The 25,346-nt window shown below is 35.4% G+C and overlaps 3 protein-coding genes across 3 annotated transcripts; all 3 read left to right on the top strand.

Annotated features, from left to right (window-relative positions):
* Positions 1 to 3,327: 3,327 nt before the first annotated feature.
* On the top strand, positions 3,328 to 4,813 carry LOC125832422 (probable 2-oxoglutarate-dependent dioxygenase AOP1). Its single transcript, XM_049511573.1, has 3 exons — positions 3,328 to 3,701; positions 3,798 to 4,119; positions 4,458 to 4,813. Exons 1-3 carry the CDS (start codon positions 3,328 to 3,330, stop codon positions 4,704 to 4,706), a joined length of 945 nt encoding a protein of 314 aa, XP_049367530.1. The 3' UTR covers positions 4,707 to 4,813.
* An 11,218-nt stretch (positions 4,814 to 16,031) lies between these two features.
* Positions 16,032 to 17,331, top strand: LOC125832499 (probable 2-oxoglutarate-dependent dioxygenase AOP1.2). The gene is made up of 3 exons (XM_049511658.1): positions 16,032 to 16,405; positions 16,652 to 16,973; positions 17,122 to 17,331. Exons 1-3 carry the CDS (start codon positions 16,032 to 16,034, stop codon positions 17,329 to 17,331), a joined length of 906 nt encoding a protein of 301 aa, XP_049367615.1.
* A 2,716-nt stretch (positions 17,332 to 20,047) lies between these two features.
* On the top strand, positions 20,048 to 24,962 carry LOC125831714 (uncharacterized). The gene is made up of 5 exons (XM_049510902.1): positions 20,048 to 20,073; positions 21,626 to 22,920; positions 22,990 to 23,780; positions 23,901 to 24,740; positions 24,783 to 24,962. Exons 1-5 carry the CDS (start codon positions 20,048 to 20,050, stop codon positions 24,960 to 24,962), a joined length of 3,132 nt encoding a protein of 1,043 aa, XP_049366859.1.
* The last annotated feature ends 384 nt before the right edge of the window (positions 24,963 to 25,346 follow it).

Here is a 25,346-nt window from a genome sequence, read left to right as displayed (position 1 = left end):
ACAAGATCTTGGGGTAGAAATAGAGTTAGATAAACTCTACAAGTTAACACCAAAAAAGGGGGAATCTAAGCTAGCTATTACTCTACTAACTTGACTCCTTGACAAAGAGGATTCAGGGGGGTTCGTAAATAAAATTAGAAGGTTTGACCTGCTGCATTCTGAAGGAAGGGAGTTCCCATCTATCTGTGTTAATTAATCCCCTAACTTCCCTCGGGAGATCAGAGAAAGAGTTGAAATCATGTATTGCATCAACACTATAGCTCTTGAATGCTAATATATCAATAGATTTGTTGGCTTTCCTGAAGCAGATGATAAATCCATGAGATTCAACTATTTGTTGTGCTTCTTGAATCAATTCATCCAATCTCCAAGGCATTCTCCATTCTCCGTTTATACATTTTACTAAGAGTAGGGAATTCGTTTCGGGAGAAACCCTATCATAACCTCTACTAACACACCATTTAAGACAAAAGACCATAGAGTAGTGCACGGGCTTCAACCATGTTGCTAGTACCTTGGTCTACACCTAAAGAGTAAGCAATCATTATGTTGCCTTGACTGTCTCTGATTAGCCCTCCTCCACCATAGCTTTCTTGAACACAACTTCCCTCACTGTTGAGCTTAGTAAAAATTTTAGGTGGTTTGTGAAAGTCAAGAGCGGGGGGGGGGGGGGGTGAATTAAAATTCCCTTCAGTCGACTTTCTGCTCTGGTCAGTCGACTGACCTGCACGTTAGTAAAACAAATATGCAGAGATAGTAAAAATAGTAAGTAAATGACACTGAGAGTTTATACTGGTTCGAAACACCGATGTGGTGCCTACTTCCAGTCCCCTTGGGTTACAAGGGTTTCCTTAAGAGCTTAGCTTGTTGAGAACTTGGGTGTTACAAAATGTTACAATTAAGAGCCCCTTCTGATATGCAAATTAGATCTTTTTCTTCGACACAACCTTTACTTGTATAACCTACACTCAGACCTTTCGTTCTCTTTTCTTTTCAATTGTTCACTCAAGTGTGTACAAAGTTTTATGAAAGATAAAAGAATATTACAATATAAGTTCAAGTGAAGTGCGTACTTCACAACTATGACTTAGAGAGGTTTATATAGGACTTTGCTCTTTTACGGAAACCCAAGGAATTTTGAATCAAGGATCTTTGATTAAGTCATTGATTTTATTCTGATTGATTTGCTGAGTCATGTCCATATCAAATATGTGCATGAGCAAATCAATTTATTCCTTTGTATGATGATCTTCTTGTGGTCTTAAATCTTTGGCTGATCTCGTTAACTTGAATGCGTCCCTTGATTTCAATTTCTTCCTTGTAGTCTTGGATGTTAACTGATCTTGTTGTCTTGAAAGTATCCTTTGATTGATGCACATTATCTGTTTCCTTCCTCAGGTGATTTGTTCTGCAGTCTTGAATATATTTGATTGATTTCTGAAATCTCTGATTGATAATATGATCTGCTTGATTGATTCTGGAATCTGATTGATTCTAGAGATCAAGACATATCTTTATTGCAATAGTAAATGCAATATTTGTTTGCCTTTTGTGTCTCGTACAACACATGGCTTTCCCTCTTGATGTAGTGTGTTTTGACTTCTTTCCTTTTTGATTTCTTTGCCTTGATTGATGATTTTGGCTATCTTGAATATATTCTGCATCCCTTGATTGATGAACATATTTTCTCCATCTTTAGGTGTTATATTCTTGGCTCATGTTTTTCCTTCTTTGCCTGCAACAAGTCATAAATCGATTGAGTGTTTCATTATTAAAATTATTCGATTATGTGAGGCTAACAGTTTGAGCCATTATATGTGTCAAAGAGAAGGTCAAATTCCTTAATATACAATATATAGCTGAGCTACTAATTTGTAATTGTTCTTTATTGATTATTGATAAAATTAGTAGTTATCAAAATTATATAATTTACCTTAAAAATTGAGGAAGTTAAGTATCATAATCTTTGCTTTGTCCTGTTCCTGTTTTACCTGAAGACCTTCCCTAACCCCTTCAAAGAGCACATGTTTATTTGAATATAAGTAGTAATTTCTCTGTCAATTATGTGACATTTTTTTAAATTTGTCTCAAAAGAGAATATTATTTTTCTATATTAAAAATAATTTAAATTTATGAGATGGTTTATATTCATACAAAAATCTAAGGTTGTTTTAAACCATAAAATTTCAGAAAAATTCTTTTTGTCTTTTCTTAAGAATTCTCATATCTAATTAAATGATATCACATAAATTAAGACAGAGAAAATAATAATTTTGAATAGTCCTTTTTTCTATACTAGTTCTCTACTTCCTTTAAAGCGTAAATATCTATTTTTCTTTGCACATGCATCAAATATTTGGTGTAAGTCATGATCAACTTTTTCATACAATTAGATACTATGGTGCAGTGGTGAGCACGCTATCTAGACTTTAATAAAAAAGTATGTGTGGTTGAGTCGAGGACTTATCTTTTAAAAAATAAAATTAATTGAATGGTTCATTTATAAATATCAATAGGTGTGTGTTGTATCATTCAAAAGTACTCCATTTTTTTATAACGATATATTAAAAAAGATAAAATTATCAATAGATAGAATAAGATATTATGAGATAATTGACTATTAAATTACTAGAAATAATTGTGACAAAAGCTAAAACACAATTAATTGCGATAAAAAGGTCCATTAATGTCAGTACACATATATTCCATTTTGTTCAACATATTATATTTTGGAGAACCGATGAATTACACATTTCATCATCTATCTAGATATTTTAAACAATTGAAATTCATGATATATATGTTTTATAATATTACACGAACCATTGAAATTTACTGCGATAGCTTAGCTACGAATTTGTAATTGTTCTTTACGGACTACCAATAATATTATTAGTTATCAAATTAATATATTTTATCTTAACTATTGAGGAAGTTAAGTATCATAATCTTTGCTCGAATATTGGTCCATCTTTCATGTTGTGGTTATTATTGTTTGATTCTTTGCCCTCATACAAAATTCAAACCAAAATTTTAAAAAAATATTGAATTTCAATTTTGCCCAAACTATGCCCAGCTATACATACCTAAGAAGCTTAATTTTTTTTTAGCAACAATGCTATAAATTAGCTAGGAAGGCCTACTTATTGTTGAATTAATAAACAATTTGCATTAAAGATTTGTTATTTTGTTATCACATGGGAAAAGTACTTACCTTCACACAACCTAAAAGGTTGTATTATTTCAAATTCTTTATAAATAGATTCAATTGCATGCATAGAATTAAGCATAATAAATATTAAAAATAATCTGTTCTTCCAAGAAAATATGGGTTCTGAAAACATTAAGCTTCCAAAAATAGACTTTTCTCATGAAGATCTAAAGCCAGACACACTTGTATGGAACCAAGTGAAAAGCCAAGTTCACAAAGCATTAGTAGAATATGGTTGTTTTGAAGCTTCTTTTGATAAAATTTCAATACATCTTAGAAAATCCATTTTTGAATTCTCACAAGAGATTTTTGATCTCCCTTTAGAAACAAAACTTAGAATCATATCAACCGAAGCCTTCCATGGCTACGTTGGAAACTACCATCCTTCAATTCAACTCTTTGAAAGCATGGGCATTGATGATGCTAACATTTTTCATGAAGTTGAAAAATTCACTCAAATTCTATGGCCCCAAGGAAACCCTTCTTTTTGGTAAAACATTAATCTTCTCCATATATTAATTCTTATTATTATAACATGCCATGTTGCTTTTACTATTATGATTTTAATTCTTATATATATTGTCAGTAAAACTATCCAGTCATATTCAGAGCAACTAGCAGAGTTAGACCAAACAATAAGAAGGATGATTGTGGAGAGTTTAGGCGTGGAAAAGTACATGGATGAGCATATGAATTCGACCAACTATATTCTTCGATTGATGAAGTATAAACCACCTCAAAACAATGAGACTGAAACGGGACTAAGTGCTCACACGGACAAGAAAAGTCTTGCCATACTATATCAAGATCAAGTAAATGGTCTTCAAGTTTTAACCAAAGATGGACAGTGGAAAAATCTTGATCCTACACCAAACACTTTTACTGTCGTGGTTGGAGATTCTCTACATGTAAGCTCTTCCAACAGTATCTGCTTTTGTTTTCTTTATAAAATTAAAAAAAGATCGTTAAGCACCCAATATATATAGTATAATTTGCTCCGCCACTAAATTAAAAAAAAAGAAGATAAATTATAATATCAACTTATTTTAACCAGCTATGACATATGACATGTCTTGTTCTTTAGGCTATTGGTATTATTTTTTTATGGACGTCATCTATAGCTAATTTTCAGATGACTTGATTTGTGCAATTTTTTTTTCTATATTGTGAATATATAGAATTTCAAATATACTTAGCTTTTTCTATCTTTCAATTTTTGAATCTGAAGGATTGTCATTGTACGTAGGCATGGACAAATGGTCGGATGCATGCACCATATCATAGGGTGATGATGAGAGGAAAGGAGACAAGGTACTCAGTTGGTTTGTTTTCAACACCTAAAGCTGGATACATAATAAAGGCACCAGAAGAGCTGGTAGATGAAGAGCATCCTTTACTCTATAAGCCCTATAATCATGGTGAATTCCATGCTTTTAGCTACAGTGAAAAAGGCATGAAATGTGAATCTGCTTTGAAGACCTATTGTGGTGTCTGAATTTAGTTTAATAAATTATGTTTACTAGTAAAATAAATATGTATACTTCTTTGAGTATATACTTGTGTTTTATGTACTGATATGAAAAATAATACTAGTTAATTTGCCCACCCTTTGCTGAAATATTGTTACATTGATTACGATATAAATTTTGTTGCATCATTTATTAAATACTTTTTAAGATCTAAATATTTAATAAATTGACGATACAAAACTTTTGTAATTTTAATAGGTAGATAATAGACATCAACATCATTCGTCCTTTCTACCAAATATAAAGTCACGCGTATTTCAATATTTACTGAATTTTGACTGATACCCACCTTATTGCTTATCAAAATGAATAATTTAAGTGTTAACTTTTAAGAATTGCCGATCAAAATACTCAATTACAGTTTGAAAATATAAAAAGATAATAATTTTCGATGGAAAAGATTGTTTTCTTGTCTCATATATATATGTGTGTTAAAGAGTAGGTCAAATTTCTTGATCGTTGAGACAAACTGATTTACAATTGGAATTTACTATAATATCTGAGCAACAAATTTGTAATATATTGTTCTTCATTGATTACTAAAATAAAATTATTAGTTACCAAATTAATATATTTTATCTTAAAAATTGAGGAAGTTAAGTATCATAATATTTCATGTTGTGGTGATTATTGTTTGATTTTTTGCCCTTATCCTATTTTGCCTAAAGATCTTATCTAACCCATTCAAAAAACACATGTTTATTTTAATAGAAGTAGTATTTTCTGTCATTTACGTGACACGGAAGATTTACATCTATACAACTATATAAGTATCTAAAATTATTTTGGAACATAAATTTCATAAATCTCCATTTTGTTTTTTAATAAGTTTGTAATTAATTAAATGCTGTCACGTCAATTAAAATTTCAGGAGTAACAAATTTTAGCTGGTCCTTTTTTCTATACTAGTCATCTACTTCCTTTAATGCGTAGAGGTCTATTTTTCTTTGCACATCAAATATTTGGTATATGTTATGATCAAATTTTTCATACAACCAGGTTTTATAGTATAGTGGTGAGCATTTTAGGCCTCATTTGTTTTCATTAAGATTATGATGTCTGAATTTGAATGCATGTCCGAATGATTAATATTTTGTCTCTAGAGCTAAACGCTGAATTAAGACTGTTTGTTATTAAACATCTGAATATATATATATATATAATTTTTATTAATATGTAAACACAACAAATATTATAATTCAAATAAAATAGTAGTTAAATATTATATTAACAAGATATTAGAAAAAAACACAGTCTTTGATAAACGTTAAGATATTTAAATTATAAATTAATAGTTTAACTTTGATAAAAAGTAAAATGGAACTACATAGACTATATATATATAAATTATAATAATAAAAGTAATTGTTAAAAAACAATATAGTCACCTTTTTTTTAATTCAAAAACACATATTTATGAAGTTTGCACTTTAATAAAAATAAAATTTTTACAATATCAATTATTGATAAACAAGCCGTAAAAATAAAAATGAAAAGTATATAATTTTTTTTTGGATAATTAATAAAGTTGGAGAATAAGAGAGGCTTGAATATACCGTCAGAATCTAACTATCAAATATATCTCATTATTTTGCACTATTCATTAGCATGAGGTTGTACAGTGATTTAGGGTGTGTTTGATATGAAGGAAATGTTTTTCCTGGAAATCAAGTAGATTTTTTTTATTTATTTTCTCATGTTTGGTTGGTGAGTAGAACATATTTTCCGAAAAAGATTTTTTAGTGTTTGATTTATGAATGAAAAATATTTTTGAGAAAAATTTTAATTTTACTAGAGAATAGAAAATGATTTTTGAATTGAAATTGAAAATATTTTTTATAAAAATAAACTTAATTTTGTTGGAGGGAGGGTGGGGTGGGCTGGGGGGAGGGGGTGGCTGGGGGTAGGAATGAGATGGGGTAAAAAAATAAAAAAAATTGAAGGGGTAGGGGTGAAAAATAATAATTGAAAATTATTTTTAAAAACAAACTAAAAAGTTTTACTGGGGGGGGGGGTGTCACGACCCGATTTCTCAAGTCATGATGGCACCTACTATAACCCACCAGTAGGTAAGCCAACCCGTAACCCGGAACAACAAGTAATGGGTCTGAGGGTAGAAACTAAACAAGAGTAGATAAATAACAATATAAACAGGCAGAAGCAAACCAAAAACATATATACAAATAAAGATCCCTCCCAGAACCTGGAAGTCACTAGTACAGAGCTACTAACAAAATGAGTACAAGTCCCAAAAGTGGACAACAGAGACTGGACTGTCTCGAAAGGTAAAAGACAAGTCTATATATACAGATGGAGACTGAAATAGTACAAAACGTCGTGTGCTCACTCCCGTCTCCGGATCAGACTGCTCCAAGCTCGATCAACGCTGGCTACTAGTGCCCGGACCTGCATCACGAAATAGATGCAGAGCGTAGCATGAGTACCAAAACAACCGGTACCCAGTAGGCATCATAGGCCGACTGAACTTGAAAAGTAAAGGCAATATGAAAAGAAGGAATAACACAAACCGAAGTCAAGAACGGAAATCTAAGTAACAATGGAATGCACACGAGTGTACAAAGAACTAACTAAAGTAATCTATAAGCTAACTACACCTAACTGGACCCCCATAAGCCCAGAAGGTACACTCGTGCGCAAGTTAAATAAAAACCCGAACGGACCCCCATAAGCCCGACGAGTACACAAAATAACTATAACTAAAGAGAATTGCATAAGAGAACCCAAGAACGAAGAACATCGAACCAGAACCTCAACCCTAATTAGTAAAATCTGACAGTAAGGAGGCTGAACCTCGAACCGGATGCTCACCAGAAGTACCCGAGTAACCAATCACAAGTATCAAGTATAAGAGGCCGAAACTCTAACCGGATGCTCTATATAGGTATCTGAGCAATAGAGGCCGGACCTTAAACCGGATGCTCTATATAAGTATCTGGGCAATAGAGGCCGGACCTTAAACCGGATGCTCTATATAAGTATATGGGCAATAGAGGCCGGACCTTAAATCGGATGCTCTATAAAGGTGCCAATGTAGCTGCTGAAAGAGTCCTAATTGATCCATACTCATAAATGTCCGTGAAACGCCGTCCACACATAGCCAATCAATGTAAGTCCTTGGAACCAAATCGAAAACCAAATTCAAATCGCGAAGTAGAACTAGTGTCGCCGACGTAACTCGTGAAGCCGTAACATCGGGGAAAATAAGAATAACTATAGTCGGAGAAAGAGTATCACTTAACTAAGGCCCAAACTATTAGACTCAAGTCTGCTACACCAGTCTATAGGGATCTAAGCCGACCGAGCGACGTCGGGGCAAAACTAAGGCCTATCGGATCCGAATCATGTATTTCTAAGGCAAGCCCTAGTCAAACCTAAACTAAGGCCCAAATGCTTCAAATAGACAAGAATTAAGCATGCAAGCACCCCACATAGCGAGGAGGGTCCGTTAATAACACAAAGCATGCTCACAGTTACCCGATAATCCCCGAAATAGGCCGAAAACATGATTTCTTAACACCTATGCAAGATTCAATGACTACCCAACCCAAATCCCAACTAATCAACATGCATTCACATTCTCGAGCTCAATCTAAGAGAGGGAAAACCGTAGCCTACCTTAAAGCCGATCACACGCGCTCTAAAATCACTTCTTCGGAGCTTTTCCTTTCCGAACGTCCTCGAAACGCTGCCCCGCTATCAAAAATAGAGTCACAACGTTAATACAGTCGTTTAGACACCAAAATCACAACAAACGGAGATGGGTCAATTTTGGAGTCAAAACGGGAATCGTGGGACCCGCGCAGGAAATTCCGAAATTAACCCCAAAAGTGGGTCCTAACCAGTTCCCCCAGCTCATTTCCCATAATGTGACACAATTCGGGGCTCGGGAACAACACAATATCAACAAGCAACTAAAACCCATTTTTCTCAAACGAATAGAAATGGGACAACAGCTAATTCAGCGTTTTTACCAAAAACGGGCGATCTACAGTAAAATCTAACAACACCACAATGTTCTCCTCGAAAAACCACTCAAGATAGCCTCAAAAATCACCAAAATCGGATCTAAAATGGCTAAGAAAACAAGTCTTAAAAATTCCCAAAAACAAGCTCACAAAAAGGGGTCTGGCAGCAGGTACTTTTCGAAAATTACCTCAAACGGGGACTCCAAATCACTATCCGAGCTCACCAACACGTTGTCCTCGAAAAATCTCACAACTTAGCCTTTTGGATCACCCAAATCGGTTGAGAGATGAGAGAGAGATGAGGGTTTGAAGTTTGAGAAATGTGGCTGATTTTCTGCAAAAATTGCAGAAAATCTGCAACATTTGCAAAACTTAAAATCCAGACGGGGTGCTCCGATCTCGTTCGGAACCCCGTGCACGCAAACGAGATATGCAACCATACCAAATTTGATATTCCAGACTCAACGGCGCAGTCAAAATTTCCATCAGAGGTCATTTCGATAAAAAGTGGGTCCCACTTCCAAAAGCCCTTTTAAGTCAAAACCCACAAAAGGGCTCGGAAAGATATCGAAAACCTCCAGACACAAAAGAAGGGTCAATCTAGATCAAACTCGACATTCCGGAGCTAACCACGCTGACGAAATTCTCATCCGAGCGCGTTTACTCAAAATGTTGACCAAAGTTAAACTTAAGCCAAAATTCAAAGGCTAAAACGCCTAATCGCACCGACTCACACTGAAAACCTCGGGAGTCATGTCGACCATGCTACTAGCCTAAAATGACCCTTTTGGAGCTGATGAAATCGTCAGAATTGGATTCCGATGTCATCTTCTTAAATTTTTGATCGAAAATGATCGTTCAAGGTTCATAAGCTCCAAAACACAAAAACTCGCACCAAGATGAAACGAACGACCAGGTGACCGAACTGTCAGTCCCAGCAAGTCATAAATGACTTGGGGTCGCTATAGGAACGCTCTAAACGACACACAGAAGGCAAGACACAGAAATGACCATGAGGGTCATTACAGGGGGGGTCAGGCTAGGAGTGGTGTGGGGGTGAAAAATAAAAATTTGAAATTGAAAATATTTTTTAAAAAACAAACTTTAAATTATTATTCTTTTTGGGAGGGGGTGGGGGTGAAAATAAAAATTTGAAATTGGAAATATTTTTTAAAAACAAATTTTAATTTTTTTGGGGGGAGTGGGGGTTGGGTGGGGGGCTAGAGGGAGGGGGGTTGAAAATAAAAAAATTGAAGTTGTAAAATATTTTCGAAAATAAGCTTTAAATTTATTTTTTAATAAAAAAAATTGATTTTTTCAACATAAAAATTGTATTTTGAAGTTGGAGGACAGTTTTTGAAAATGTTTTCCTTAATTTTTTAATTTTTGAAGGGAAGTCATTTTCCTTAAATTTGAGAAAAATGAGTTAATTTGGAAAACATTTTACCCAACCAAACATGAGAAAAAATTGGAAACATTTTTTGGAAAATGTTTTCCTTCATACCAAACACACCCTTAAGGAAACTTGCATAAATCTCACTAGTTTGTAAGCTAATTATTTTGGAAGGACCCAATGTCATAATTCTTCGAGTGACAACAACAATATACAGTCAGATGCATCTCATTAGTTTGCACTATTCATTAGCCTAATTGGCAGAGGCGTATCTAGAGGGGGTGCCGTGGGTTCACGTGTGTAATGACCCGAAAGGTCATTTTGGTAATTTTTCGTGGAAATGACTATTTTGCCCTTTCGGTAGTTGCCCCGAGTCCCATGTTTTGTGGTTGTAAAGTTAGTTTGAGGAAAAGTTGGTAAAAAGTTGAGTTTTTGAGAAGTTGAGTTTTTATGAGTTAAAGTTGGTTAAAAAGTGTTTTTTCGAGTTATTTGGAGTTTCGGGACTCGGATCGAATTTCCGTCGATTCCGACAGTTTTAGAATGTCGAAACGGGTCTGTGTGAAGTTATGGAGTTGAATTTGGAGTTGAAACGAAGAATTGAGGTCCTAAGTTGCTAAAGTTGTGAAATTGTGATAAAGAGTTGACTTTGGTCAACATATGAGGTTTCGAGGCTCGGATTGAAATTTCGAGAGTACTGTTGGTTTCGGGAGGCGATTCTAAGTCTAGAATGAGTCTTGGTTGAATTTTTAGACGCTCCGTTTGAGTTTCGAATTTTTTTGGCGTTAAACTAGTTTCTTGGCATCTTATTGAATTTCGGGTCATGGAGTCCTCGAATTCGAATTCCGACGGTTCCATTGAGTCCGGAACGTCGAATTTAGTGGGGGTACATATTTAGTTTGTGTGTACGAGATTCCGAACGAATCCCGAGGGTTCAACGGAGACTTAAACTTTGGTGTTATTATTGTGTTTCAGCTGCAATAGCAGTCCTTTTTAAGTCAAAAAAACAGTAGCCATTTTCCCCCAACTTGAAAAATACCTATTTCTCCATTTTTAGACTTTGAGAGCTCGAAAATAGGTGATTTCAAGTGGATTTTCGCAAGGAATTCATTGGGTAAGTTATTTCCAACTTATATCTTTGATTTCCATCGATTATTTATGGATTTTAACATCAAAATTTGAGATCTCAACTGTAAAATTTGGGGGTTTTTGCCTAATCCGAATTACTAGAAAATTTGAGTTTGTGAACTCATTTCAACTCCTTTTTCGAAACGGTTTTCACTATTGGATTCTAAATTTCTTGGGGAACATTTTTCACTAAAAATTTCCAAATTTCGAGAATATTTTTCGGAACGAGATTTTTTGACCATTTTACCCTTTTTCTCCAAATTTCACGATATTGGTGTTGTTAGATTCGTATTGATTGTGGGATTCCATTTATGAATAGATTGTGGTGATTTGGAGCGTGCTCGGAAGGGTAAAACTCAGATTTGAGTTACTAGTTGAAGTGTTTTGAGGCAAGTGACTTCTAAACTTTGTTAAACTCTTAGACTACACTTGACTACTTTCCTAATTGTGTTGGGAAGTAATGGGGATTGAGGATGAGTTTTATTTGTTGATTGAAATTGTTGTAATTGAAAGATGGGGAATAAAACGAGCTAAATGTGTTATATGTGACTTGAATTTGTTGAATAAGTCATGTGATAACTGATATTGAGGGGATAGAAGGGCATGAGTAGGCTATGATTGATACAGACATTGATGTTGAGACAGATGATGTGTGATACTATGATGTGGTCGTGATATGGTTGTGATTGAGACAGACGATGTGTAATACTATGATGTGGTCGTGATATGGTTGTGATTGAGACAGACGATGTGTAATACTATGATGTGGTCGTGATATGGTTGTGATTGAGACAGGCGATGTGTAATACTATGATGTGATTGTGATATGGTTGTGATTGAGACAGACGATGTGTAATACTATGATGTGGTCGTGATATGGTTGTGATTGAGACAAATAATGTGTAATACTATGATGTGATCGTGATATGATTGTGATTGATGACATGTGTATATTCATTATTCATCCCATGTGTGAACTATCTGTTGCATGAGTTATGAGACACTGATATGAGGATGGATGGATATGAGACACAGTTGAGACTAGCTCCGGCTAGAGATATATGAGATGGACTAGCTCCGGCTAGCGATTTGGATGCCGATGGGATCTGGTTCCGGCGGTGATACATGGTCTATGTGTGGCCCTCATGGGTTCTGATTTGAGTATTCAGCGCGGACTGATTACGTCAACAGATATGTATCGTAGGACAGACATGCATCATGACTACATAACATTATTATTGCATTTGCATCGCATTTGACTTCATCTTTGTCTGTGGTGTGTGGATTTTACCTATTTGCCCCTCTTCATGTGATATATGATCTATTTGCTCTTACATGAGGATATGAGGTTGATGTTGAGACACTGTTGGATATATCTGTTGATTATGAATTGTGTAGTATAGGTTGTTGGTTCGCTGTTAGAATGAAGTCTCGGTGGTTCGGTTGGTATTGAAAGGAGTTGTTTGTAGCTGCTAGTTTAGCTTAGTTTAGTGTTACTTGCGAGTACCTGTTGCTTTTGGTACTTACCCTTGCTTCTACACAGTTGTGTAGGTTGACAGCTCTATCAATCCGACTTATTACTCATCTTCAGATTAGAGTTTCCAGACTTACTTGAGAGGTAGCAGTTCATTTCAGACGTGCCCTCAAGTTATCTATATTTATTGTTTTGTTCTATTCTAGAACTTTACTATGAGACTTGTATATTTTATTCAGATTCCATATTAGAGGTTTGTACATGTGACAACCAATTCTGGGGTTTCATTGAGTTTATTTAAAGACTTCCGCTTATCTTTCTATCTTATTCTTGTTTTATTAATTCCGTATCGTCGGGTTTTTGGGTGTTAGGCTGACGTGTCCGGCGGGGTTTGGACACGTGCCATCACATCCAGTTTTGGGGTGTGACAACGTGAACCCATGATCCCCTCTCTAGATCATGTATAGTAGTGTTATATTTTTAAAAAAATATTTAAATATAGATGTGTGAACCCATGTTTTAAGAATATCATATAATAATGCGATGATGATTGGGTGCACCTCTCTAAGTGAGGATATAAATTTAAATCTTATATCTATCTTGTCTCTGTGAGTAACACATTTCCAAGTGGTTATCGGCTACACTTTTGACGTTTCAGCTAATTTTGCTTTTGTTTTTTTCCTTTAATCTTTCAAAATTTTCAAGTGTGTTACATTGAAAATTCCTAAAAAATTTAACATTGTAAATTTTTTATATAATTAAATCAAATGTGTATATTAAAATTTAAAACTAATAGTATTATACATTTTGAACCTATAATTTTTAAAATTTAATGGTTCATATACGAACTAAAAGTCAAATTGATCAAATTTATATTTAAAATATATTTTTTCGTAATTGTGCACCCATCTAGCCGAAATCCTGGATACGCCTCTACTAATTAGCTATATTGAACTTAGTATTAGGTATATGGGCTTATGCATAATCGTTAAATTAGATACAAGGTATAAGACTTCTCTAGATTTTAAGATATCTAAAAATCCAAAATTCAATTTGTAGTTTAAAATTCAAACCGAAAAATAAAAAAATATTGTATTTCAATTTTGTCCAAACTATGCCTAGTAACTATACCTTAGAAGCTTAATTTGTTTAGCAACGTTGTTATAAATTAGGTAGGGCTACTTATCGTTGAATTAATGAACAACTTGTATTTTATATAGCCGATGAATTACACATTTCATCATTCATCTAGACATTTTAATCAATTGAAATTCACAATATTTTTGGATAATATTGAAAGAACTTTTTTTTTTTTACGTTTAAAAAGACTAATAGAGATAAAGAACAAAAAATTCTATCTTTTAAATTTAATTCTGTAAAAGAGCAGTAGGATTTTCAACAATTGAATAATGTGCTGTCATTATAAATATATTATTTAATTTTTAGAGATTAATTAGCTATAGAATCAGAGTGATGAAGCATTTAAGAAGATCTACTTTAGCCTACTCAATCTTTTTATATCCATACAAGCCCACCTGAAATAGAATTACGCGTTCATGTCATTCAGATTAAGTATGAAAAAATTCGATTGAGATTTTTTAGATTTATGAAACTAAAATCCAAATGCAATTCAAATGAATTTTGATTCATTTAGTATTCTTAAGTTTGATTTCAAATATAATCTATTTGATTATTTCGAATTCTTAGTTTTGAGCTTATAAGTTGAATTTGTTTTTCTTACGAAAATGAACATAAAAATAAAGTATTCATGTCAAATTGCTTTAATAATTTCTTATTCCAACCACAATACATAAAAACTCGATCTAAACATCAATTAATATACCTCCTTAAGGACCTAATGTCATAATTCTTCAAATGACAACAACAATATACAGTCAGATGCATCTCATTAGTTTGCACAATTCATTAGCCTAGCTAATAGGCTATATTGATTGATTTAAACTTAAGGGTTTAATAGTTGGCTAAAATTTAAGTATTGGGCCTCAAAAATAGTAAAATTAAAGAATAGTTAATTAAAATTTATCAAAATACTTATATTTTATTTAGAAATAATTATAAAATTTATGTATATATAACTTCTCGGTTCGGTTTGGTTATTTTTGCGGTTAATTTTTAGTAAAATCAAAATCAAACCAAAGAGGATAGATTTTTCAAAATTTAAAATCAAACCTAACCAAATCAAATCAAATATCAATTTTTTTAATCGATTTGATTCGAATTGCTATTCGATTTGATTTTATAACCATGAACAACCTTACTTTTTTCATAGGACTTCTTACGAAAATATACAACTCAAAAGAATAATTTTCATTTGCGGTGACAAATCAGTTTTTGCACGAATTATCCCAATTTTGAATATTTATAATTTATGTCCATGCTTTTCAAAAGCTTATTTTTTAAAAAATAAATAAAAACTCTCTATATATTTAAATGGTATCACAAAAATAAAGACGAGAGAGAAATTATTTTGAATGGTCCTTTTTGCTATACTAGTCCTCTACTTCCTTTAAAGCGTAGAGGTATGTTTGTTTGTGTTTGCACACCAAATATTTGGTACAAGTCATAATCAAGTTTTTAATAGAATGGTTCATTTATAAATGTTTCTAAAAGTAGTACATTGTTAATAACGATGTACATTAAAAATTTTAAAAAAATATCCATAAATGGAAGAGATTTTGTGAGATAATTGAATTTTTTTAATACTAGAAATAATTCTGAGGAAAGCTAAAACATAATTAATTGGTAAAAAGTACATTAACGTCAGTACACATATATGCCACTTTATTCAACATACTTACTATATTACTTATATCTTAGAGAGCTGATAAATACATTCATTCACTTGTTTACTTTCACAAATAATTTTATCTTTTTAAATTTCATTCTTTAAAAGTGAACAATTGGCTTCTTCAACAATTGAATAATGTGTTGCCAGTATAGATATATCATAAGATAAAAAAGAGATGATACATAATTTGAAATCAGAGTAAAGAATCAATTAGGAAAATCTAATTTTAAGAATATTATTAAATAAACATATTACTTTAGCTTATTCAATCTTTTGATATCCTTACAGGCCCACCTAAGAATAGGGTTGGACGTTTAAGCCATTCCAATTGAATATGAAATTTTTTATTACAATTTATCAAATTAAAATTTAAATAAGTTTTGATACCTTTATACACCACATTTAAGCATTGTCTTATTCCAATTTCTTTAAATAGGTTTAGCTACACGCATGGAATTAAGCATAACAATCATACAACAAAAATCTCTTATCCAAGAAATAAATATGGATTCTAAAAACATCAAACTTCCAAAAATAGACTTTTCTCATGAAGACTTAAAGCCACACACACTTGTATGGAACCAAGTGAAAAGCCAAGTCCACAAAGCTCTAGTAGAATATGGTTGTTTTGAAGCTTCCTTTGATAAATTTCCAATACATCTTAGAAAATCCATTTTTGAATCCTCACAAGAGCTTTTTGATCTCCCTTCACAAACCAAACTTAAAAGCATTAGAACCAAACCCTTCAATGGCTATGTTGGATTCTGTCACCCTTCAATTCCACTATATGAAAGCATGGGCATTGATGATGCTAACATCCCACATAAAGCTGAAAAATTCACTCAAATTCTATGGCCTCAAGGAAATACTTCTTTTTGGTAAAACATTAATCTTCTCCATTTATTCTTACTCCCCCGTTTGAAAAAGAATGACCTAGCTACTTTCATATTTAGTCTGTTTAAAAAACAAATGACCATTTCCTTTTTTAGTAACATTTTAATTTCAATTTTTCATGTAGCATGTTTCATGCCACAATATTAAAGGGCATTTTTGTACATTTGACATAACTTAAATTTAAAACCACAAAGTTGAAAAGTCTTTTTAATTTTTATGTGTATTGGCAGTAAAACTGTTCAGTCATACTCAGAGCAACTATCAGAGTTAGACCAAACGATAAGGAGAATGATTTTGGAGAGTTTAGGGGTGGAAAATTACATGGATGAGCATATGAATTCGACTAATTACCTTCTTCGATTGATGAAGTATAAAACACCTCAAAGCAGCGAGAATGAGATGGGACTAAGTTCTCACACAGACAAGAGCAATATTACCATATTATACCAAAATCAAGTGAATGGTCTTCAAGTTTTGACCAAACATGGACAGTGGATCAATGTTGATCCTACACCAGACACATTTATTGTCTTAATTGGAGACTCACTACATGTAAGCTCTTTCAACTCATTAAAATAAAAATTGTTGTAAAACCAGAAATTTGATCAAGGATATTCAAGATTTAAATATAAAATAAATAAATTATGATATGCACTTACTTTTTAATTACTTATGACAACTAACATGTCTTATTCTTTAGGTTACTGATAGTGGTGTTCACTGGTCGGTTTGGATCAGTTATTGGTCAATACCTAAAGCTGGATACATGATAAAGGCACCAAAAGAGCTAGTAGATGAAGAACACCCTTTACTTTATAAGCCCTTTACTCATCTTGAATTCATTGCTTTCAGCTATACTGAAGAAGGCATGGAATGTGAATCTGCTTTGAAGACCTATTGTGGTGTCTGAATTTAATTTAATTGATTAGCTTACTAATAGAATAAATATGTATACTCCTTGTGAGTATATACTTGTATTTATGTACTACAATACTGCTATGGTGAATAATACTAATTAATTTGTCCACGCTTTGCATGATAGCGAAATATCGAAATCAACTTTATTACTTATAGTAAATATATAAATTACATCAACATTACAAGTTTTAGTTTCGATATATTTTTACACTCCTATCATGTGTTTTTGTATTTTCCTCGAATAAGTAGTTTTTTCCCAAAATAGAACTTATTTGATTTAAAATATATATATATATATAATAATATATATATATATATATATAATATATATATATATATATATAATATTATATATATATATATATATATATATATATATATATATATTCCAGGCTTCCAGCCGAGTAATTGACCCTTATGTCGCTTGTTTGTATAATGATCCCAAAATAGAACTTATTTGATTTTAATGTATCTAAGGAATTTGATTTTTGTAAGCTCTAATTTAGTTTTTAATGTTTAATGTGAGAAGCAAAATGAATAATTTAGTGTTAACTTTTAAGAATTGCCTATGAAAATACTTGCAATTACCGTTGTAAAATAGAAAAGATAATATATTCTTTCATAAAATGATATTTCACCCACTTTAGTGAGATTCAAATTTTATTGCGGTAAAATCTTCCTCGGTCCAATATAATCATATTTCTGAGTTGTTTGTTGTTTTCATACGAATAATCTATTTAATTCTTAGTTTATAATTGAATTGCAATGTTAGCTTGACATTTGTATGAGTCTAATCTTTTGATTAAATTTCGATTGTAAAAGATTGTTTTCTTGGCTCATCTATATGTGTTAAAGAGTATGTCAAATTTCTTGATCGTTGAGTCAAACTAATTTATCATTGGAATTTACAACAATATTTGAGCAACGAATTTGTAATATATTATTCTTTATGATTACTGAAATAAAATTATTAGTTATCAAAATAATATATTTTATCTTAAAAATTGAGGAAGTAAAGTATCATAATATTTCATGTTGTGGTGATTATTGTTTGATTTTTTTCCCTTATCCATTTTTGCCTAAAGATCTTCTCTAACCCATTCAAAAAGCACATGTTTATTTGAATATGATCAGTAGTGTTTTAAGATCTTCTCTAACCCATTCAAAAAGCACATGTTTATTTGAATATGATCAGTAGTGTTTTCTCTGTCATTTATATGATATTGAAGATTTACATCTACATAAATATCTAAAATTATTTTGGATCGTTAATTTCAAAACTTTCCATTTTCTTTTCTTAATACCTAAGTCTATACCTAATTAAATGATGTTACGTCAATTGAAATGATTGAAGTAATAATTTTGGATAGTCCTTTTTTCCTATATTAGTCCTCTACTTCCTTTTAAGCGTAGAGGTCTATTTTGCTTTGCACATCAAATCAGGGGCTGCTGGCAAGGCTTGTAAAAAAGTCTTTGGCCTTAGCCCCCAATTTTAGGGGGCCCCATTTTTTAGTTAATTAGGTAGGATTAAATTAAAAAAATATATATTAGAACTAAGACAATAAATGCAAAGGCCCCATTTTTTAGTTAATTAGGAAAGATTAAATTTTTTTAAAATTTTTTTGTTAGAGCTAAGTCAATAAGTGTAAACGGCTAAATGAAGTGATAGTCATAGATATGACTATGACTTTTTAACTTTCCCATAAAAAGTTGTGTACTTTTTTTTAACTTACAAGTTATCTTTTTTTTTTTTACCTCATTTTCTTTACTAATTTTATTTTTATATATTTTATCCTCCTCCCTTCTATTTCTTCTCACTTTCTCTTTTCTAATCTTACATCTCTCTCTTATTCAAAGCTAAAAAATTTACTTGTTCTATTGATAATTTATATTTTAAATTTGGAGAAAACTATATTGCAGCATGTAATGACCCGAAAGGTCATTTTGGTGATTTTTCGTGGAAATGACTATTTTGCCCTTTCGGTAGTTGCCCCGAGTCCCATGTTTTGTGGTTGTAAAGTTGGTTTGAGGAAAAATTGGTAAAAAGTTGAGTTTTTGAGAAGTTGAGTTTTTTACGAGTTAAAGTTGGTTAAAAAGTGCTTTTTCGAGTCATTTGGAGTTTCGGGACTCGGATCGGATTTCCGTCGATTCCGGCAGTTTTAGAATGTCGAAACGGGTCTGTGTGAAGTTACGGAGTTGAATTTGGAGTTGAAACGAAGAATTGAGGTCCTAAGTTGCTAAAGTTGTGAAATTTTGATAAAGAGTTGACTTTGGTCAACATATGAGGTTCCGAGGCTCAGATTGAAATTCCGAGAGTACCGTTGGTTTCGGGAGGCGATTCTAAGTCTAGAATGAGTCTTGGTTGAATTTTTAGACGCTCCGTTTGAGTTTCGAATATTTTTGGCGTTAAACTAGTTTCTTGGCATCTTATTGAATTTCGGGTCAAGGAGTCCTCGAATTCAAATTCTAACGGTTCCATTGAGTCCGGAACGTCGAATTTAGTGGGGGTACACATTTAGTTTGTGTGCACGAGATTCCGAACGAATCCCGAGGGTCCAACGGGGACTTAAACTTTGGGGTTATTGTTGTGTTTCAGCTGCAACAGCAGCCCTTTTTTTAGTCAAAAATCAGTAGCTAAATTCCCACAACTTGAAAATACCCATTTCTCCATTTTTAGATTTTGAGAGCTCGAAAATAGGCGATTTCAAATGGATTTTCGCAAGGAATTCATTGGGTAAATTATTTCCAACTTATATCTTTGATTTTCATCGATTATTTATGGATTTTAACATCAAAATTTGAGATCTCAACTGTAAAATTTGGGGGTTTTTGCCTAATCCGAATTTAATAGAAAATTTGAGTTTGTGAACTCATTTCAACTCCTTTTTCGAAACGGTTTTCACTATTGGATTCTAAATTTCTTGGGGAACATTTTTCACTAAAAATTTCCAAATTTCGAGAATATTTTTCGGAACGAGATTTTTTGACCATTTTATCCTTTTTCTCCAAATTTCACGATATTGGTGTTGTTAGATTCGTATTGATTGTGGGATTCCATTTATGAATAGATTGTGGTGATTTGGAGCGTGCTCGGAAGGGTAAAACTCAGATTTGAGTTACTAGTTGAAGTGTTTTGAGGCAAGTGACTTCTAAACTTTGTTAAACTCTTAGACTACACTTGACTACTTTCCTAATTGTGTTGGGAAGTAATGGGGATTGAGGATGAGTTTTATTTGTTGATTGAAATTGTTGTAATTGAAAGATGGGGAATAAAACGAGCTAAATGTGTTATATGTGACTTGAATTTGTTGAATAAGTCATGTGATAACTGATATTGAGGGGATAGAAGGGCATGAGTAGGCTATGATTGATACAGACATTGATGTTGAGACAGATGATGTGTGATACTATGATGTGGTCGTGATATGGTTGTGATTGAGACAGACGATGTGTAATACTATGATGTGGTCGTGATATGGTTGTGATTGAGACAAATGATGTGTAATACTATGATGTGATCGTGATATGATTGTGATTGATGACATGTGCATATTCATTATTCATCCCATGTGTGAACTATCTGTTGCATGAGTTCTGAGACACTGATATGAGGATGGATGGATATGAGACACAGTTGAGACTAGCTCCGGCTAGAGATATATGAGATGGACTAGCTCCGGCTAGCGATTTGGATGCCGATGGGATCTGGTTCCGGCGGTGATACATGGTCCATGTGTGACCCCCATGGGTTCTGATTTGAGTATTCAGCGCGGTCTGATTACGTCAACAGATGTGTATCTTAGGACACACATGCATCACGACTACATGACATCATTATTGCATTTGCATCGCATTTGACACACCCCAAAACTGGATGTGATGGCACGTGCCCAAACCCCACCGGACACGTCAGCCTAACACCCAATAACCCGACGATACAGAATTAATAAAACAAGAATAAGATAGAAAGATAAGCGGAAGTCTTTAAATAAACTCAACATAACCCTAGAATTGGTTGTCACATGTACAAACCTCTAATACGGAATCTGAATAAAATATACAAGTTTTATAGTAAAGTTCTAGAATAGACATCACGCGATACTCAACACCCACGATAACAACCTCATACGATAAGAACAGAATGAAATAAAAGAAGTTTTTCCTAACAGTCTTCATAGCCTCTCGAAGATAAGTACAGACGTCTCCGTACCAATCCTCAAGACTCTACTAAGACTTGGTTTGTACATGTGAGACCTTCGAACCTGGGCTCTGATACCATGGACTAGAGCTACCGGAGTTAGGGGGGAGAAAGCCCCCGAGGTCAGAGTTGAGGCCCCAGCTAGGGGTAGAGGTCGGGCTAGAGGCCGAGGGCGTGGTCGAGGCTGTGCCAGAGGAGCGGCACCTGCCCGAGGCCGAGGTAGAGAGCCTTCACCTGAGCCACAGATTGGAGTATCTACAGAGCAGGCTCTTGCGGGCCATGCACCCCCAGTTCATGATGACAGACTCGACAGGATGTTAGGGTTATTGGAGCGTCTTGCTCAGGGTGCAGCAGGTATACCAGCGGGGTTACAGGCTGGGGTAGGGGCACAGGCCTCTGGTTATCAGCATCACATTCCAGTGGTTACAGAGCCGGTGGTTCAGCCACCACAGGTTCCAGCACCGGTTGTAGGTGCACCGGCGGCCCTTGAGGTGGCCTTGGCAGATGATGACCAGGTCTGCTATGAGCGGTTTCAGAAAATGAAACCACCTCAGTTTCATGGTGCTAAGACTGATGATGCTCACGAGTTTTTGACTTTGAGTCGAGAGATGTTGGCGGCGGTACGCATGTTAGATGAGAGGGGCGTCCAATTTGTGTCTCTTCAGTTACGCGGTGTCGCTAAGGAGTGGCTGAGGAGCTTCATGAGTTCGAGACCAGCGGGATCTCCTCTCAGGGAGTGGAGTGAGTTTGCTAGTCCCTTCGAGGGTCGTTTCATCCCTTGGAGTGTACAGGAGAGCCGTATGAGGTTTGAGAGTTTGGTGCATGGTAGCATGTCAGTCACAGATTACGAGGCTCGGTTCTGTCAGTTGTCGAGACATGCCTCTTCTTTGATTTCGGGTGAGCCTGAGCGGATTCGCAGATTTGTCAGGGGTTTGACTCCCACTATCCGTAGCTATATGTTTAGATCATCTCGAGAGGGTGCTTCTTTCCAGACTATAGTGAGTGCAGCCAGAGAGGCTGAGTTGCTTGAGCGGGATGATTTTGGTGGGCCCAAGAGAGTCCGTAGAGGTGGTCAGTATTTGGGTACCTCGTCAGGAGGTAGGGGCCCACACAGGGGAGGCGGGTCCTTCCTGCGTCAGAGGCCAGTACATGCTTCATTACCAGCTATCGAGGGTGGGCCAGCAGCTCGGGGTCCTTCAGGTTCGGGTCGAGGTGGTTATAGCATTACTTCGGGTTCTTCACAGTCAGGATCCACATCGAGGTCTTGTTATGGTTGCGGTGATCCAGGCCCCTTGATTCGTCAGTGTCCACATCAGACTCAGTCTGGACAACACCGTACTGTCTCCGCGATCCCAGAGAGAGATTCAGCACCTCCGGCTAGAGGTTGGGGTCGGGGACCGACATCTGGTTGAGGTGGACGAGCTTCGGGTAGAGGTGCTAGTGGCGCTTCAGGTTCACAAAGTGTGGGCAGAGGTGCCCAGTGTTATGCATTTCCTGGGAGGCACGAGGCTGAGGCTTCTGATGCAGTTATCACAGGTATCGTCTCGATTTGTCATCGGCCTGCTTTCGTGTTATTTGATCCTGGTTCTACATTCTCATATGTGTCTACATATTTTGCTTCCGGCCTTGAGTTGACTTGTGATCGTATGTCTGTGCCTATTAGAGTCTCTACACCCGTAGGTGAACCCTTAGTGGTGAATCGAGTATATCGATCTTGTCTTGTTGTCTTATCGGGGTATGAGACTTGGGTGGATATGATTCTTCTTGATATGTTAGACTTTGATGTCATATTGGGTATGGACTGGCTTTCCCCCTATCATGCGCTTCTTGATTGTTATGCTAAGACTGTCACCTTAGTTATTCTGGGTATTCCTAGAGTGGAGTGGAGATGGACTAGTGGTTCGTATCCCAACAGGGTCATATCTTATATTCGGGCTCAGAGGATGATTGATCGGGGTTGTTTATCTTATTTGGCCTTTATTCGGGATGTTGGAGCTGAGTCACCGGCCATGAAGTCTATTCCGGTGGTTCAGGAGTTCCCTGATGTGTTTCCCGAGGATCTACCTGGTGTTCCTCCTGTTCGTGATATTGACTTCCCTATTGACTTGGAGCCGGGCACCAAGCCCATAACTATTCCACCTTATCGTATTGCTCCAGCTGAGTTGAAGGAGTTTAAGGATCAGATTCAGGACTTATTGAGTAAAGGATTCATACGCCCTAGTGTGTCGCCTTGGGGTGCACCAGTCTTATTTGTGAAGAAGAAAGATGGGTCGATGAGGATGTGTATTGACTATAGATAGTTGAACAAGGTAACGGTGAAGAACAAGTATCCCCTTCCCCGTATTGATGACTTGTTTGATCAGCTTCAGGGGTCAGCCTTGTTCTCTAAGATCGACTTGAGATCTGGGTATCATCAGTTGAGGATTAAGCCTTCAGATGTGGCGAAGACAGCTTTTCGCACACGATATGGTCATTATGAGTTTTTGGTGATGTCAGTTGGGCTCACCAATGCCCCTGCGACGTTCATGGAGTTGATGAATGGAGTGTTTTGCCCATACTTGGATTCCTTCGTGATTGTGTTTATTGATGACATCTTGGTATATTCCAAGACCGAGGCGGATCATGTTTGTCATTTGAGGGTCGTGCTACAGAAGTTGAGAGATAAGAAATTGTATGCTAAATTGTCTAAGTGTGAGTTTTGGCTTGAGTCAGTGGCTTTCCTAGGGCACGTGGTTTCTAAAGATGGAGTTAGGGTTGATCCGGCCAAGATTGAGGCGGTTCAGGGTTGGACTAGACCTACATCACCTACCGAGATTCGGAGTTTTGTTGGCTTGGCGGGTTACTATCGGCGTTTTGTTCAGGGACTCTCTACTATAGCTGCGCCGTTGACCAGATTGACTCAGCAGACGATTCCTTTTCATTGGTCACCCGAGTGTGAGGCGATCTTCCAAAGGCTCAAATCCCTATTGACTTCAGCACATGTCTTGACTTTGCCAGATGAGGGTGTTGGATTTACTATTTATTATGACGCTTCGGGTGTTAGACTTGGAGGTGTTTTGATGCAGAAGGGTAAGGTTGTAGCCTATGCCTCTAGACAGCTGAAGGCATACGAGAGAAATTACCCCACTCATGATTTGGAGTTGGCGGCTGTGGTGTTTGTGCTTAAGTTGTGGAGACATTACCTATATGGTGTTCATTGCGAGGTATTTACTTATCATAGGAGCCTACAATACATATTCACTTAGCGGGATCTGAACTTGAGACAGCGTAGGTGGCTTGAGTTGCTCAAGGACTACGACATGACCATTTTGTATCACCCCGGGAAGGCCAATGTGGTGGCCGATGCCTTGAGTAGAAAGACTCCTAGTATGGGGAGTCTTGCCGCGATTAGTGTTGAGAGGCGGTCTTTGGTTCGGGATGTTTAGAGGTTATTTGACAGCATGGTGAGATTTTGGGTTTCTGAGGAGAGTGGATGTGTGTTTGCCTTCGTTGAGGCCCGCTTATCTTTGATGGAGCAGATTAGAGAGCATCAGTATAAGGATGGGAAGTTATGTCTCATCCGGGACAAGGTGATGAGTGGTGAAGCCAAGAAGGCTAAGATTGACTCCGAGGGTGTATTGAGGATTGAGGGCCGGATATGTGTGCCCAAGGTTGGTGATTTGATCAGATTGATTCTTGAGGAGGCTCATTATTCTAGGTATTCTATTCATCCCGGAGCAGCGAAGATGTATCATGATCTTAGTTAGCACTATTGGTGGTGTGGGATGAAGAGGGATATTGCAGAGTTTGTGGCTAGGTGCTTGACATGT

The sequence above is a fragment of the Solanum verrucosum genome, unplaced genomic scaffold (assembly GCF_900185275.1).
Source record: "Solanum verrucosum unplaced genomic scaffold, falcon-dt-bn FXZP01000102.1, whole genome shotgun sequence".
Lineage (NCBI taxonomy): Eukaryota > Viridiplantae > Streptophyta > Magnoliopsida > Solanales > Solanaceae > Solanum > Solanum verrucosum.
Note: the sequence above shows the minus strand (reverse complement) of the source record. Positions and strands in the feature narration are given on the sequence as shown.

Excerpts from the sequence above, each read along its gene's own strand:
- LOC125832422 (XM_049511573.1), top strand. The coding sequence starts at position 3,328 with ATGGGTTCTGAAAACATTAAGCTTCCAAAAATAGACTTTTCTCATGAA. Across the intron at positions 3,702-3,797 it reads CAAGGAAACCCTTCTTTTTG|TAAAACTATCCAGTCATATT; the intron begins GTAAAACATTAA and ends ATATATTGTCAG. Across the intron at positions 4,120-4,457 it reads TGGTTGGAGATTCTCTACAT|GCATGGACAAATGGTCGGAT; the intron begins GTAAGCTCTTCC and ends CATTGTACGTAG.
- LOC125832499 (XM_049511658.1), top strand. The coding sequence starts at position 16,032 with ATGGATTCTAAAAACATCAAACTTCCAAAAATAGACTTTTCTCATGAA. Across the intron at positions 16,406-16,651 it reads CAAGGAAATACTTCTTTTTG|TAAAACTGTTCAGTCATACT; the intron begins GTAAAACATTAA and ends GTGTATTGGCAG. Across the intron at positions 16,974-17,121 it reads TAATTGGAGACTCACTACAT|GTTACTGATAGTGGTGTTCA; the intron begins GTAAGCTCTTTC and ends CTTATTCTTTAG.
- LOC125831714 (XM_049510902.1), top strand. The coding sequence starts at position 20,048 with ATGGATTTTCGCAAGGAATTCATTGG. Across the intron at positions 23,781-23,900 it reads TGTCGCCTTGGGGTGCACCA|CTTCAGGGGTCAGCCTTGTT; the intron begins GTCTTATTTGTG and ends TTGTTTGATCAG. Across the intron at positions 24,741-24,782 it reads TATATGGTGTTCATTGCGAG|CGGGATCTGAACTTGAGACA; the intron begins GTATTTACTTAT and ends ATATTCACTTAG.